The sequence below is a fragment of the Vanessa atalanta genome, chromosome 5 (genome assembly GCF_905147765.1).
Source record: "Vanessa atalanta chromosome 5, ilVanAtal1.2, whole genome shotgun sequence".
NCBI classification, from domain to species: Eukaryota; Metazoa; Arthropoda; class Insecta; order Lepidoptera; family Nymphalidae; genus Vanessa; species Vanessa atalanta.
This window is the reverse complement of record NC_061875.1, coordinates 6914045-6932523: the sequence shown is the minus strand read 5'-3', so window position 1 is coordinate 6932523 and position 18479 is coordinate 6914045. Positions and strand designations below refer to the sequence as shown.

Below are 18479 nucleotides of genomic sequence, written 5' to 3'. Positions count from 1 at the left end.
TAATACAAAAAATAAAATTTTACGAAACCGACGAAATAAAATCAGAAATTATTGTTCGTAAAACGAAATTGCCACTTACACAATAAATAATACCTAACAGTTTTATACGTTTTGATGTTTTGAATAAACGATGCAAGTTTTCTTTGACAGCGACGTAATGTTCAAATTAATATTTTGCCTATTCACTTATTTCGTGAGTCATTTTGAGTGCATGTTAAACTTACATACCTTTATTTACTTATATTAATCATGAGTATTTAAAGTTTTTGAAAATGTTTTAGATACTACATTGCCTTGTAAAACACTGTGATTGCGAAATTTATACTTAGTAAGTATTTTGTCATACTTTATCAAGATGCGTACCTACATATTATTAGATACTTTAACCGGTGATCATTTTAAATTTAATTCAACTGTGTAAGATGACAATTTAAAAGTGCCTTTATGCCCCTACGTGAATAAAGGATGTTTTGATTAAAATTTTAATTATGAATAGCGCCTGCTTCGTATTTATTTATATATTTTTTTCTGGGATAAAATTAATTATGATTATATAATAATATAAAATTAATTAAAGTACAACAATTTACATTCACATTTTTATAAAAAATAGGAAACAGAAATAGTGCCCAGTTATATTTTAATTCTATGTTTAGATAAAACAATCAATATATTTTAGCGAAGACTTGGAATTAAGAAGAATATTTCCAAGTGAATTTCCTCAAGACACTGTAAGGAAAAGTGGCGTTTTGGAACCAGAAGTAATTATTTATAGTTTACTTATATATATTCAATTGTAAGTCTCTCAACGCTATAATCGTTGCTCTGTTGTAACTGCTAGTATTTGTCCGATATGACCGAGGGAGGTCACAATCAAAGAACATATTTATTTCTTCTTTTATTGACATTAGACTTGACCACATACATACCGATTGTTAATAGTTGAGGCAATCTAAGACAATTATAAACATAAAAGGATTACATAGAGCAACAAATAAAGCAATTATTTGTAAAACAGTTTTCGGAGGAGAAATAAAATAAATGTTCACGAAAAAATATAAATTCTTTTTAGATCCTATTTTTGAAAGCACGTACGTACGTTATTACGTACGTATAATATTGTAAGAATGTATCGTATGCACTGTAAGAAGTCAATAACATTGTTTTAAACGTATCCAATGACTATGGGTGAAGGTAAAACCGGGTGGTCCATTTCCTTATCTGTCTCATTAAAAATGACCAATTCAAACAACCAAAACTAGCATTAAGGATTGTAAGAATTTTAGTGTATTTTTTCTAGCACTTAGGACGCTACTTTGAGTTGAGACGCTACTTTAAATATCCAAAGTCAAAACTAAATAGTCACTTTGAAGAATTAAATTGTTATAATGAAAACGGAGTTAAAGTAAGTAATAAACTGTTGTTATGTTAAACATGTTTCCCTTTTTTTTGTTTATTTAAACTATTTAACTCTCTTAACTTGTACTTTTCTTGTATTTTTCGTCTCAGTAAAATACTACTGGACTTGTTAAAAAATAACTGTTATGTTTTATCTGATTTGCCACCTCAGTTATTCTACCACCAAAATTCTGGATTGTATTCAAAGGTATAGTGAGCCAGTGATATAACATCTAAAATCTCATTCGCTGTATTGAAGGTTAAGTGTTTTTTTGTTTTTAAATTAGCAATGCCCCGTAATAATTAAGGAATTACTAATATTCTTATTTACCCCTCCTCTTAAGCTTATAGCTTGTGTTGGGAGTGGGGATGATCATAGCCTAACCATAGACCATAGGGGGAACCAGGGGTCAGGATCGACCCTGCGACTTTTTACATCTCTAGGAGGCCCGTAAGTCGTTGCGCTATTGACGCTTAAATGCCAATGTCTACCTATATATGGAATAAAAAAAATACACAAACAGACATTAATTATCCAATAACATAACTTTATTGTAAATATCTTCCCAGGGCTGATGTTATATTAGAATTACATTAAAAATCGAGATGCTCAATTCAGGAGAAATACAAAGAAAGAATTCAATTACTTATTATATAAATATAAATTAAAAAAAAAAACCAGTATTTATAGACGCATTAAAATTATTCTCGTTGATATTATAAACAATTGAGAAAGAATTAATTCACATTAAAAATTGGTGAATTCCTTGATTCCTTCACAGGTATGTAAGGTAGATGTAAGCCAGTATTCGCCAGACGAGGAGCATTACATGTCATCAGATGCAACGAACCACGTGGATAGGCGTAGAGTATATTGCTTCATGCTACTTTGCTTTACTGAAGACGAACTTGATAGAGTTGTCGCTTCTTTTTAATTTTTATAAATACATTGATAAACTGCACCAAATATCAATTATTAATAAAAACCTCCAATCCACCATCCTTTTTAAATACAAATGTATTATCTTCAAGTTTATACATGTACCTATATATTATATTTATAACTATTTCATGTCGCTTTTTGGGTTAGCTTAATTACGGAGTTTTTAGACAGTAAACTTTAAAGATCAGACCTGAGTTTTAAATTCAGGGTCTGGGAATTTACGGCTATAAAGCAGTAAATTAGCTTATAAAAGCTAGCCGCAACGAGGTGGTCATTTTTTACTCCAAATTGGCATCAAATTCAATACTAATTATAGTATATTAATACCTATTATCTTTTTTTGTGTATTGATTTTATGTAGTATATATAAATCGCATCCCTTGTCTCTGTAACTACTGAGATTGATATTTTTTACACATTCATAGTTGAAAAATCAAAGTATTTAAATTCTCAAAATACACGAAGAATATGTGAAAATTATTAAATTAAATTTCATCAAAAACAACCGGAATAATTATTATTTTAGTCAAGTAGGTAGAATTTGAATATTGTTACATGTTATTTTATATAATTATTTATATGATGAGTTGAGATGGCCCAGTGGTTAGAACGCGTGCATCTTAACCGATGATTTCGGGTTCAAACCCAGGCAGGCACCACTGAAATTTCATGTGCTTAATTTGTGTTTATAATTCATCTCGTGCTCGACGGTGAAGGAAAACATCGTGAGGAAACCTGCATGTGTCTAATTTCAACGAAATTCTGCCACATGTGTATTCCGCCAAACCGCATTGGAGCAGCGTGGTGGAATATGCTCCAAACCTTCTCCTCAAAGGAGAGGAGGCCTTTATCCCAGCAGTGGGACATTTACGGGCTGCTAATGCTATATGATAATTTATATATTTTTGTAAAACTATTTTAGAAACTTGACCTATTGAATAGATGACATATTGCATACGGTATCTGTTGTACCTGTTGTCAAATTGATTGGTCAAATTTAGCAAATTTTTTATAAATCATTTCATGTAAATGTGGTTTAAACTTTACCATTTCCACCCAACCGGTTGAACTGATATTTCGCTTGGTGATCACCAAGAATAGATGAGAAATTTCAACCCAACCAATTAATAATATTATAATTGTATACTGTTTTTTTAGTATTTATAAATCACATTTGCATTCACATCGTTAAGTTGAATCTTTTCTTATTTAAAAAAAAAATTAAAATTCTAAGGTTATCTAATGATAATTCATATTATGTTTTTTATTCTTTAGGTTTTTTTTTATCTTAACATAATTGGGCACACATAATCTTTGTCTTCTTTTTATCTATATATTATATACAAATGCAAGTCGCCTTGCACGCGAATTCGATTCACACTTGACTGGTTTTTTATAAAACAAATCATTTCTTAAAGGTAACTAGTATAATAAAATTTTATTCATAGAAATAAAATACGTCGATGATTATCACCAAAAATGGCATAAAAAAATATATGGTCGTAGTTTTTATACGGCGTGTTTAGGAAGGTAGATTATATTAATTACGAGTATATACTATTTATATACAATACCCTTAAAATTTACAATAAAAATACATTGTCTGTTTATATGTTTGTATTTGATCGTGTATAATTATATAATTTGGTACAATTTGTTTTCGAAACAAGTAAATTTATAAATTAAAATTTCATACCTCAAAACTCAATTCAATGATTTATAATTATAAAACCAGACTAATTCATTCATTTCAAAATATGGACTAAAAGCACTTTGAAAGTTTTTGTTTCACATACCTTTATTATTACGAGAAATATTTATAGAAAATATTAAATGAAATTACAAAATTTGAGCATTATATTGTTATAAAACTAATAATAATAAATTCTTATTATTATTTTAATAATATCAAAGATTTAACAATGCAAAAACCAGTCCATAGAATTGTATAAGGCATTATAACATTATTTTCAATGTTAAACATATCCAATCGTATGGCCGAAGGCTATAATTTTAATATTAAAGTTAGTATGTATGGACACGTCGGAAGATTTATTTTGGTAATGAAGTAAATAATCACAAGTGGTTAATATTTCGAAACACAAGGATGTTTACCAAAATATTATTTTATACTACGATTTAATGATCAATCATTCTCTGTAAGTATTTATTATGTTAGATTAAGGTTAACACGAATTAAAATTTAGGCAGAATTTATTTTGTCTTAATTTCACTAAATAAAATTCTACGAGTAAATACGTTATCCTGTATACAGAGTACAAGTATAACAATTTTATTGATATGGTGATTGCTTGAATGGAATTGAAGCTGATGTGCTGCAATGAAATCCAGTAGCGAGTCACGACGGAGCAGATAGTATAAAGCCTTAACTATGCGAATATACATAATACATATAATATGTGACTACTAGATCAAACGGTGTCGAAGTATATTAATCAAACATATAATATACAACCTTCGTTACATTTTTATATATCAGATATAGTTACATCTTGCTTCTTCGTTCAGACCGTAAGCGTAAAAATGATTTTTTTTTTTCTAATATATTTTTAAATTAATGACAGTATAAATAACACATTGTAATAAGTATCAAAGTCAAACTATCACTACGTCCGTATTCTGCTGTTACCTACATATTAACACTCATCCCTCCTTTTATCGTTTATTCATTATCTATCTCTAAAACATCTAGTCCAAGTGTAAACGAGAGTTATAATGAATGGAATATTATTAAAATTAATATTTGGATTACTTTGTTAATTATTAATGCTATGTGAAAAAAATTAAACAATGCGGAATATTTTTTAGAATTTATATACATAAATAGACTTTTAAATAAAGTTTTTGTCTATCTTCTATTGTTTTAGCAGGCTTTAACTATGTAACATTGCGGACTGAGAAACGTTCACCCATTGCATTGACACAAAAGTTTGTATTTAAAATAAATCTGCAACAAAAAACGTAAAACTATCGTAAATAAAGTTCCATATCAATTGAATTAGTAGGTGGCTATTACGTGAATCCAGAATAATATAACTGTTATGCAACAAAAAGTACGTTTTGTAATTTCCTAGGAACTACTAATTTTATTCAGATACTAATCTATAAGAATCCCAGTGCTTACATAATATAATTTAAGATAATATATTGAATAATAAAACCACATTCCTACCAACATTTTTGTTGTGATATGATATGATAATGTGATATACCTTTATATTGTATAGTTAGATATTAATGACTTATTCACAGCTAATTATTCTAGGTACATAACATAATAAAGATATATAGTCAGTATCAGATCAGATCAGTATAGGTAACGTATGACTCGTTCAAGCTTTTCATTGTAATGTAACAGCCTGTAATTGTAATGTAAAAGCCTTCTCTTCTTTCATCCGCCTGGGTAGAAAATCAGCTATTCTACCACTAAAAAACAACAATACCTAGTATTATTGTGTTTCAGTTCAAAAAGTGAGTAAGTGCAAGCTGTGGAAACATTGGCAATGTATGGAATGATTATTATTTGACCACTTTCAAAAAGAGAAAAGTTGAATTACTAGCTTAAGATCAATTAGTAAAAACAAATTAAGCACATGAAAATTCAGTGGTGTGTGGCTATGTTTATTTAGTTAAGAATCGTAATCTAACCACATGGCTATCTACATATATATATCTAGACTCATACATTTACATAATATTTTTATTCATAAAAAATCATATTTTCACACTGTAAGATACACCTTATGAATCGTTGGCTCTTGTTTCTACATTAACAGACTGATTTCTAAATAAGATCTTCATATTACAACAATAAGGTGTACACTTTTACTGTTGTCCGAGACACCTATTATTTCGTTGTTATGGTTCACGCGGAGATGTTACACAAACATATTTCGTGTTATATAATCGGAATAGAACATCTGACAAAAATGTTTGCACGATCGATCTTTAAGATTTAGACATTTGATAGAACAATCAATTCGATGATATCTTACCCATAACTGTGGGCTGCGTTACAAAGACGAAGTCTCAAAGATATGTAATGCTAACGAAACGAAGTAAATGACCTGAATAGTTTACATTTCATATTTGATATAAATATAATATTAAGTTACATATTTGCGTTTAAATTAATTTACTCTACACAGCTACCTTATTTTTGGTCGTAGTAGTAGTAGCTTCTGAAGCTGCAGATCCCAAAATTTTTGAATGAGATAGTAAAGGATTAGAGTACTACCAAGTTTCGCAGTTAATAAATTTTAGATTGGTTGCTGGAGCCAAAAATTGGTCAAAAGTATTATGATTTTTAGAGATTTTCCACAAAATTTTTAATTGCCATTTTTATTCTGAATCAATTAATTTATTACAAAACTTAGAAAAACATATGCGATACGACATATTCCACAAACAACTTTTTAAATAAATTCATCCGATGTTACTTTTACTCGACAGCCAAGGTTAACGAGACAAATCAAATCAAAACATAATTTATTCAAGTAGGCCCAAGTATCACAAGTTATTTTGAATGGCTATTTTAAAAGTCTCTTAAATATACAAAACGTGGGTAAAATTTAATAAAATGTTTAATTATTGCGCTTCACATAAAAAACGCCAATATTAAAATTGCTATAAATATATTATATGTCGCTATAAATATACCAATATATAACGTAAAAAGTAATATTTTGTTGATGATGGATTAACAGTTTGATATTGACTATTTCTGGGATGAGATGGTGGTCCATTATACTTAAGAGGAGGGGCTTTACTTCAGAATGAAATCTATATCCAGTTTGTAATCAACACTTTTTTTTCCACATTCATATACTAATAACAGATATCATTTACATTTTAATGCGTGTAGAGAAAACTTGTTACGAAAATTATGCGGACGGTGGAGTCTGAAATTGTGGAGTCTGTATGGAGTGTGTATGGAGTGCAGAAAGCTAAAATTTTTCTATAATATACATTACAAATAAATTCAGTTAAAAATATTTATATATATATACCACACACATTGTATTGCATTGCGATTGACACATTCACATACACAAATACACACACACTATTCATAAATATTCGACATGAAACATTCGTAGTTTCCGTTCATACTAATAATGACAACACTCGTCATGTCAAAGTTAAAAATCAATTATGCTTGTTTTGACGGTTGTTTCTTTTTATAGTCATACAGACAAAATATCGTCTAGTTGAGTCTTATTTTTCTTATTTTTCCAACGAATGTTGACCAACGAGTGAACACTAGTTAAATTAAACAACATATTCATGAATCCACGGTTAATGTATGCCTTTATGTCATCATACTTCAAAGTTATATCACACAACGACCTTGTACAATATTGGAAATTACTAATGAAACGTTTATATATGTTTGGGAATCTATCGTAATAAATGGAAAGATTGACCTAAAATGATAGGTTTAGGAAGGCAAAACTAGTGTCGGAGGTCAGGCGCACGTCTTCGGTTCAACAATCTATGACGTAATGCGACTGGTCGGCACGACCAATACCGCCATGAAGGGTTCTTAATTTAATATTTTCTGTAAATTTTGCAACCGACAAATTATCATTATGGGTCTAAAATTGTTTACATTTTATTGTATTCTTGTAGTATATTACTACGACAAAATTACTAAGTACTATTATTATAGTAAGTAAATTACTATTAAGCCAAATCCTATAAATGAATTTAAAGTTTAACTAAAACATTGCAAAATTTTTATGTTACAAGCAAACATTAACCGCCTTACTAGTAAACGTTTTAGAATCGGTGAATAGTTTCACACTGATTTATCTCTTTCTGTCCTCATGATTTTGACATTTGAAAGAGGAAGACAAATAATTGTGTAACTATACAAACACTTTACACAATTTAATAATAATTGTATAATAATATTATAATCATTATTAGTGGTCCAAATTTTTACAAATATTTAACTAGGAGGTACATTGGCGATATACAAAAGTTATTATTTCTTACTGTGCCAATTTCAATATCTATAGGCGGTCGTGACCACTTACCACCAGGCTGGCTGATTGCTTATCAAATAGTGCAACTAAATAAAAAAAAATAAGAGCGACTATTTATTTTGTTTTTCAAACGCAACTATTCAAAAACATATGATACATATTTATCTTTTTGTCCTTTTTAAAAAGACAAACCAATTACTGATAATGGGTGAATTTAAGAGAGTGCATTGACCCCTTAAAATAAAAACTAGAGAACCATATTTTTGAGTGCCCCCATTTTATTTCCATATTTCAAAATCTTGATGTCCCATAGATGAACATGATTTATTCGAAATCAAAAAAAAATCCTTAATTAATTGTGCAATTATACATTAGCAACTTGAAACACAAACGCAATTCGCCTTCTAATAACAGATAGCCTCTAAGTAGATAATTACATAAAGCAATTGGAATGAGCAGTTATTTTCTCATGTTCTTACGAGATCGCTCTTTCCTAAAAGACTCATCAGAAACCAATTGGACACATATTATTATTCTACGCAAAAAGTATCCTTGACCTTTCCTCGTCATAATCAACATAAAATTGCTGCATGAGCATTTATTAATACACGACACGCATATTTTATACCGTGGGCTTTATTCTTATTTAAATAAGAATTGTTTTTAACGCGGAATATAATTTAAAAGTATCATCTTCTAAATAACATCGAGTACTTGGAAATGTAAAGGCCGAATAACACTTGTACTGAGTTCCCATAACCTTAAAATACCTACTTGAATGTACGAACATATGCGTCAATGAAGGTTTATAACATCGTAAATTACATATTTTTAATTAAGCTGACAAACATTGATTAAATCGTTTTAACTAGAGTAAAACTTAAATTTATTTAAGATTAAATGACGTCTGTTTCGGATGAGAGGACTTTTTTTAAATGCATCCAGGTCAGGCAAAAGGGCAAGTTGACGGTTTGTGGTCATCACAGTCGATAGACCTTGGCGTTGTAAGAAATATTACCCAATCCTTAAGTCGCTAATGCGGCACATACCTTGGAAACAGAGGTGTCCCTTGGGCCTTTTGTTACACTGGCTCACTCACTCTTCAAACATAATAATACTAATTATTTACTGGTTGGGGTAAAATATTTGATAGGGCTTGCACAAAGCCCTACTACCTAGTATTTACGCGGTTTACAATTATATATTTGTTAGAGCCGTTCCTTCCAGAATACTCTACATACATAGTTATTATAAACTACTAAATAGTATAAGAAGTAGTTAGATGACAAATCAGATACAACTTCGCGGGAATAGCCGCAAATAATAACATTGAAAATACGTAGAGTAATTAAGTTACGACGTATATCATATTTAATCAGTTTTTTTGTCTCATTCTGTACAGCTAACGAAATAATTTTACATTTACCTTTTAGCAACATAAATTAGTGTTGGTATAAGAGACTATTAAAGTATTGTTATAAAACATTTTGATACAAGTACATGTAAGTTATATCAAAAAAAAGTCTTACGTCGGCATGTTTTTCATATTAAATACACCATTATGCATATTTATGTTTTTTGCTTTGCTCCAATTTACATTAATTATGTTTACGACCACGTATCATAGAGCCTACTAATTAATGAACGACTTTGTAATAGAGCATCTTCCGCGTCAAAGCTGGGTCAAACTTATTTTGTTACACGATATCACTCACAAAATAATCAAACAAATTTCGAAAAAAATCGATTAATAAAATGTTACAATATTTAATAGGTGATAACAAGGCATCGTATGCAACAAATTACACCATTAAACAATTAATAAAATTGTTTTATTTAAAAAAGAAAATAACTAAGTTCATGCAATAACTATTAACATTGACATTTGTAGTTTTATTATTACTTAATAAAAACATAGGTCATATTAGTCGTTTACAAACCCATGTACCGCGTCGTCTATGTATTCGCAATAGGCGAAGTACAATAAGCTTGCTCGACTATAGATACATCTATGATAGATGCTGTGTTTTGCTTTGCGTATAATAAGAAGCACCGCGACGGACCAAACATGTTGCAATCTAAGTAATAGAAGAAATACTTACATATATAAGAGGGACGCTAAGATACGTAATCATACCACACATCAACTATTCTTTGAAGACGACGGTCGATATCAAAACAACAAAAAAATGAAGCTGGTTAGTAAAAAGTGAAGTGATTAACAGTTTATAGGACTAAGTGTTGTGAGAATTAAATTTGGTTATCTTTAACAAAACCTTATCTTCCAGTTCGTTGTCCTCGCTCTCGTAGCTGCCGTGGCTGCTGCTCCTCAAAATCCCCAAGATGTTCAAATTGTTCGTTATGATACTAGCAATGGGGGCCTCGACGGTTACAATTTCGCGTAAGAACAATTAAAATCTTACTAAAAATAACCTGATATAAACTACTCTTGGCCTCTTACCTAAATTTTAAATATTTTTGTCTTCCAGTTGGGAATTATCCGATGGAAGTAAGCACGAAGAAGTGGGACAATTGAAGAACCAAGGAACCGAAAATGAGGCAATTGCAGTCCAAGGAAAATACTCCTGGGTTGGTCCCGATGGTGTTCTTTATACCGTAACCTACATCGCTGATGAGAATGGTTTCCAACCTCAAATTGAACAAGGTCCAGGCGGCGCTGTACCTTCTGCGGTAGTAGCATCTCTTCTCGGCTAAAACATTAAATTTATGATGGGAACATAAATGTAACTAGGTCAATACTCATGAACTGTATATAACATTTATATACTGATTCGTTAGATTTATTGTTAATAATATAGTTAATTTTATATACGAAAGTTTTTGATTCTACCCTCCCTAAAACATTATTTATTATTACAGATTTTTGATTTAACGTCAAAGTAAAAATATACAACTTTGAAACAGGTCTTGATATCCGTGTACTACGGAAATTTAGGAAGCTTATAATTGTTAATTGTTTTTACTATTACATAATATTAGAAACAAAGGTAGTGAGATAATTAATACTTTTTATATTTTATCTTTAGAATTCAGAGAACTACTTTTAGTTATAATAGTACATTTTAGATGTTATATAAATACATATATCTAATATAAAATAACAAATGGTGCAAATAATGACCGATTAATAAAAATTTGAAGCAAAACTAAAATGTTCCACGTTAACGTATCATGCACAAATTATAAAAGTTATACCGTAACATAAAAATTAGTTATAATTGTACTACGCTTTAATTAGTTCATACGGTTTTTCTATTTTCCTGTGGCGTACAATAAAGCATAAATAAAATATTGCAAAATATTAAATAAATACAGTAACATTTCAAGGCCTTCTATAAATACTCAAACAAATTGTGGGTACACACATCAATGCAATCAACCAGTAAATATGTGTTTTTATATAAACAATAGGTCACGCTTGACCGCAAATATACCTTGATCAAAGTGCTGGTTAAGCTTAAAATATTCATTGAGTGCAGATCCATACTTGATTTTGCTTAAAAGCCTTTTTTTACCATTGGAACGTACATATTTATATTTTGTATGACTCCTGCAGAATTCAATTGCCTATCTATTAAATCCCTCTTATACAAAATAAATAATTTATTAAAAATTTACTACAATACACTAAGTTAAATTATTAACAAGAATTATTAACTAACATCATTGATATTTTAAATAAAAATACTACAATTAATTACTCATAAATTATCAAAAACGCTCCATTATTCTTAATCACGAAAGCATCGGGTACAGACGAGAAGTGTTATTATAATTTATCTTAATTAAATTGAGCGTAGTTTAGCTGTCATTTCATTATAAGGCGTTTAGCCGTATTTCATGGAATATGGTTAATATCTTGCGAAGTTTCATAGTGTTGACTTGCCGGGAACTGTAAATAGAAAAGTGTCCGCTGCAATACGATACTAAAAGAATAGAAAGTTCACTTGTGTTTGCAAACTCACTCGGACGCTATATAATCAGTCATGCAGGGTTACCTAGTTTCCCCTAAGATAAGCCTCGCTTACCGAAATCCGCTAAAAGGACCACCATTATCATGATCATATAATACGCATCGTACATTCCATTGTCGTACTTGTTGTTCTTGATTACAAAAGCTCGTTCTGCACTGCAATTAAATCATTTTTGATTTATTTTCTATTAAAAATAGATAGGCAGATTAAGCAAATGGACCACCCAATGTAAGTTGTCATCACTGTTACTTAACCACTTACCCTTCAAACCGGAACACAACAATACTAAGTATTGCTGTTTGCTGGTAGAATATGTGCTGTGATGACGGGGCGTAACCGACCAAGACGGACTTGCTCAAAGCCCGTAGGCGTTTGCTTGCCGCCGACTCCAAAAATTACAGATTAAGTAATGTAAATATTAAAATATTATTGTTATGCATGTAAGTATGTTTGTACATTACATTTACATTTATTGCAATCGCTGGAAATATTTTAAATATATAATTTATAAAAAAACACCATGTTTTGTATTCTTTCTCGGTCTATGTCATGCAGCATGGTGTCTGCACCTACGGTGATTAATGGATCTCAAAGTTTATGCTAACTCCGGAGTAGATCACTAAAAAGTGAGTGACTTACAGCATTTTCTGGTTGAACCGGATTTCTGTTCCATCGGTTTATGGAAGTGAGGCAATAGAAAGAGAAACCGATTTTGTAAAACCACTTGTTGAAATGTCACTGATAATATCTCCTGCGTTGACTAGTCTTTGTTGAGAATGGGCGCCGTGACCGATATCGGTCAGGAGGACAACATCATCATTTACGCCAACAGCGTTTAATTATGACATTCTAAGCTCAATAATTACAACTAAGAAGGCAACGATTGTCAATGTTATTAAATAGTATAATGTATTACATTAATTATAATCTTTATAATTTGGTATCGTTTTATAATGTAACTAGGGTAATCTTGCAACTCCGGCTTTGCACGGGTGCAGTTTATTAATAAAAAAACGTTATGATATAGGTAATTAGAAATGTATAATTCATCATATCATATAGCATTAAAGAATAACTAGAGGGTTTCACGCGAAACTTCGCGTTTATTCAAAAGATTTTTTGGAATTTCGAAACCTATTACAGGTTTTGTTTTGATTTAATTTCATTGGAAACTGCAAGTCACTCATGTACATTTGGCGCCAAAATTATGAAATCTCTTTTAAATGATATTTTTAATATCTAATAGTATACAGTTCAGTTAGTATTGGAGTTTGTCGAAAACGATTTACTATAATTTTTTTTACGTTTATCATTTTTCCTTATACATCCATAGCGCCGCTCCCTAACCGGCCAGTAACTTTTTTTAAAAGAAATTCTTGAATTTTCTGCACATCTACGGTTGGAGCTCTTCTAAGTGATACCATAACCGATTTTTATATGAATCTATCGTCCCATAATCACTGGTACAAAAAACGGCTCACGCTATTAATATATAAGATAGATAATTGGATAATTAGTTCTGGAGATTACAACCCTACATAAAAAAAGCAATTAATATCTTTATAATATTAGTATCGATAATTATGTATGATGAATAGTTTTAGTTGGTGCTGTTTAAAGCTAAAACAAATGAAAATAAATATTCGGAAAAGAGTTAAAGAATATTAAATAAATAAAATTAGTTAGACGAAATATGGTAGGAACCAATTTTATTTTTGTTTATGGTTATATTCCTCGTAAAAATTCATAAAAAATATTTTTATACAAATTATTTTAAATCGAATAGTCCTTTTCTTGAGGAGACGGGTTAGAGTTTAATCCTCCATACACCTTCAATGTGGGTTTGTAGCTGTAGTTATTGTAAAAGTTCAACGATACTAGACCGGATTTTGAATACACTGGACCATCCCGCCTCTTTAAATGTTTGTTTTCTTTTTTATTTTTTATTTTATAAGGGACAAACGACCAGGAGGCTCACCTGATGGAAAGTAAATACCACCGCCCATAGACATCTGCAACACCGGGAGGCTTGCAGATGCGTTGCCAGCCTTTAAGGATGATTACGCTCTTTTCTTGAAGGTCCCAAGTCGTATCGGTTCGGAAAAACCGGCGGTGAAAGCTGGTTCCACAGAGTGGTTGTCGAAACAGAAAATGTATTAAAAATCGAGCTGCTGTGGATTTTTGGACATCTAGGTGGTGCGGGTGATATTTGGAATTTTGACGAGATGTCCGAAGGTGAAATTCAGCTGCTGGGAATAAATCCAAACAATTCCTCGGAACATTCCCCGTGGAGGATTCGGTAGAAGATGCAGAGTGATCCAATACATCCCGTATTCTCATTATTTAAAAAAAAGCATTATAACAAAACACTGCCGCCGCGTTCGATTTCTTGACATTTTTTTTCTTACCGGCCAGTATCAGCCATTCGGCCAGTATTAATCGTGAAAAATTAAAATATAACATTACAACATATTCTAAAAATAGTCAATCGACAAAATATTAATTAAATTATTCTAATAAATTATATTTATACATTGTGTAAAAAAATAACTATAACATATTTATAATGTTTAAATGAATAAACTACTAAAATAAAATTTACAGCAGAAAATGCGCCTTTTTTTAGGAAGGTTATAAATACTTAAGATTATTAATGTGACAAGAGTGTCAATTTAATAAAGGTATGAAACTTCAGTAATACCATCAATATTTTTTCTCAAAACAAAAGAGTAAAGATATTAGAGGTGTAAGAAATGATAAAACTTATCAGTAAGCAATAGTTTTTTTTTTATTTTATAACCAAATAATATTACTAAAATACGGCAAAGACTAGTAACGATATGTATGAAATCATTTAACCAAGGAGGCTGGCAACTACTGCAGGAGGCACGCCACCACCGGGTCCTTCTTCGATTTCAGGCTGGAAACCATTTTCATCAGCAATGTACCTAACGATGTATTTGACACCATCGGGGCCGACCCAGGAGTAGGAACCCTTAACAACTGTGTATTCGTCTTCAGTTCCGACATTTCTCAACTCTCCTTGTTCTTCGCGTGTCTGGCCATCAGATTGTTCAAATCTATAAAAATTTTTTTTAGTTATTTAAAGGAATTGATAAGGGTAATTTTATATAAATATCGAATGTTCAATGGCTAATAATATGAAAGGTTCAACCGTCAAATATACCTTAATTTTAAATAGAAGGTTTTATAGGAAAATAAATAAGCAAATTGACTTGAATTTTAAAATATATATTATACAAATAAATAGGTCTCAACAGTTCTTGAGTATACTTATTTTAATGACTCATGTACAATACATGAGTCATCGTAGCCGAATGACCAACGTCAACTCTAATCTACTATAAATCTCTAGACATTTTGATAATTTAAAATAACTTTCAATTGATATTTCAATTGTATAAATTTAGTTTTCTCCTGTAACATATTCATATCTTACAATCAATTAGTGAACCGATCTAATAATAATGGTGGATTTTGGTATTTGGCATAGAAATGAATATGTCTTTCTTCAGAGTTAATGTGTTTGATATCACCTTTATATTTTGTTATCGTACTTAGAAGACAAGTGTATATGTGTTACGTCATACTTGTAAAACAGTGCAGAATAAATTATCATAGTTTTATTGCTATAGGGCGTACAGCCCCTTGGACTATGAATGTTTTATTTTGGACTATGTTTTCACTTTTCGTTTACTGTGCTTGTCTGTAATTAATCAATAAAGGATACACAGCAATAAAATAATACTAGTTCTCTTGTCTGTTAAATACATAAATAAAATAACATAATAAGAAGAAATGCTAAACTTAAAACTTGGTACTCTTTAAAATGTAAAGACAGTACTTACGAAAAGCCATATCCTCCATTTTCAAAGATTTCGTTTTCGAAGCGCAGAAGCTGAGCCTCGTCCGTGGGGTAATTTGATAATGGAGGAGGAGCTGCCACCGCTAGGGCTACAAGGCAAAGTACCAGTATCTGCAATTAAAAAAAAATCAATTAATTATTTCCATTGATTCCCTGGGCTTTCCTTGATTAAATGGCTTTGTGTTAAAGTTATTTTTCACATTCATTATCTGTTCTCTGTTTTTTAAAATAAAATTAATTCTAGGTAAATTAAAAAAATACACTGTGTTTTTTCTTTGGTTCATTTTAGTTACACTATCTACAATAAACTTTTCTAACATGTACTGTTGCTTAAACAGAATCATAATAATGTTGATAATTTGCGTTGTAAATATAAAAATATATATTGATAATGTACGAAAAACTAATACGATTTATTTGATCTTCGGAGCTTATATTACAAATTGCTTTATCCACTTCAGGAAATTTTAGCTCCATTATTGTAACTTTGAAATAAATTATTGTAACTTTGAAATAATTTATTGTAATCAAAAATTGTAACCTATAAATATTTTAATTTATATTATAATTTTTGATGGGGTTCGATAGAGAGAAACATTTACGTCAACCTTGATTCTTGAATATTTCTAATTACGTCTTATATTTTACACTTTAAACTGCATAGATTTTTTTTCACACGCGCACTCAAACACAATATCAAAATCAGCTGTACTAACCAGTTTCATGTTTATTAGACGATCTAGCAACGGTGACTATTTAAAATATTGTGATGCGCTCGTTTCCATTTCATCTTTTATATTTGTATCAGTAGATATATATAAACATAAAAGTTTGAAATACCTGTTAATATGCAAATTATAAATCGTTGAAGGTAAACAACTCATTTTCGGTCGAATAACATAAACATGGTGACGATTTAACATTGATAGGTTATAACGATACCTCGTACATGAGATTCAAATAAATTGACAGAGGTTTGTTTTGCAATTATTTAGACTGTAATACATTTTTTTATTATATAAGAGTGAAATAAAATAAAACAGTACCAAAAAATGAAAACATCTCTGTTTCTGTTAATAATAATTCTGATATTAAAATTTCCTTATATAATATTATCTCTCTCTTGTTTAAATTAAATGTTAATTCAAAATAAATAAGTTTTTTATACCTACATTAATCATAGGTACTTTTTCGAAATCGCCTTATATCGTTTATTAATAAAAATATTTTTATATGGCTATTTAAATTAATTGGTTGATTGAGATATTGATAAATTATAGTTATAGAAGTATATTATGTTTCGTAGTTTGAATCAAATTCCAAGTCAAAGTCAAATTCTTAGTATATCTATTAAGGTCAAATAAAGGACATGAATGAAATCCTTAAAAATATATAATATATTGCTTTTAAACATTAAACAATGATAATAAACATAAACAAAAAGAAGACAAATATTTAAAGAGGCGGGATGGTCCAGTGTATCAAATCCGGTCTAGTGTCGTTGAATTTTTATGTGATTAAGTTATGTTTACAATTTATCTCGCGCTACAAACCTACATTGAATTTGTATGGATGATTAAACTCTAACCCTTCCCCTCAAGAAAAGGATTCGATTAAAAGTAATTTGTATAAAAATATTTCATGAATAATGTTAACGAGGAACATTTTTATTAACTATTCATGACACATAATTATCGATACTAATATTATAAAGATATAAATTGTTTTTTTTTTTTTTATGTAGGGTTGTAATCTCCAGAACTAATTATCCAATTATCTGTTTTATATATTAATAGCGTGAGCCGTTTTTTTCCTAGTGATTATGAGACGATAGATGCATATAAAAAATCGGCTATGGTCTCATTTAGAAGAGCTCCGACCGTAGATGTGCAGAAAATTAAAGATAATTCTTGATGGCATTTTACTAATTTGTTACGAATTAACAAAGAATTTCTTTTGGAAAAAGTTACTGGCCGGTTAGGAAGCGGCGTTAAGGAAAAATGATAAACGGAAACAAAATTAAAGTAAATTATTATTTTTTGCATTAGCAGCCCGTAAATGTCCCACTGCTGGAATAAAGGCCTCCTCTCCCTTTGAGGAGAAGGTTTGGAGCATATTCCACCACGCTGCTCCAATGCGGGTTGGCGGAATACACATGTGGCAGAATTTCGTTGAAATTAGACACATGCAGGTTTCCTCACGATGTTTTCCTTCACCGCCGAGCACGAGATAAATTATAAACACAA

General features: G+C 30.2%; 2 protein-coding genes across 2 annotated transcripts; one reads left to right on the top strand and one right to left on the bottom strand.

Moving 5' to 3' along the window:
- The first annotated feature begins 115 nt into the window (after positions 1–115).
- LOC125064008 lies at positions 116–11142 on the top strand. Its single transcript, XM_047670770.1, has 7 exons — positions 116–193; positions 282–328; positions 680–761; positions 1301–1405; positions 2181–2267; positions 10641–10753; positions 10842–11142. Exons 1-7 carry the CDS (start codon positions 131–133, stop codon positions 11065–11067), a joined length of 723 nt encoding a protein of 240 aa, XP_047526726.1. The 5' UTR covers positions 116–130; the 3' UTR covers positions 11068–11142.
- Positions 11143–15117: 3975 nt separating this feature from the next.
- LOC125064004 (endocuticle structural protein SgAbd-6-like) lies at positions 15118–16972 on the bottom strand. The gene is made up of 3 exons (XM_047670767.1): positions 16950–16972; positions 16217–16344; positions 15118–15427 (listed from the first exon to the last, which is right to left on the bottom strand). Exons 1-3 carry the CDS (start codon positions 16956–16958, stop codon positions 15202–15204), a joined length of 363 nt encoding a protein of 120 aa, XP_047526723.1. The 5' UTR covers positions 16959–16972; the 3' UTR covers positions 15118–15201.
- Between the last annotated feature and the right edge of the window lie 1507 nt (positions 16973–18479).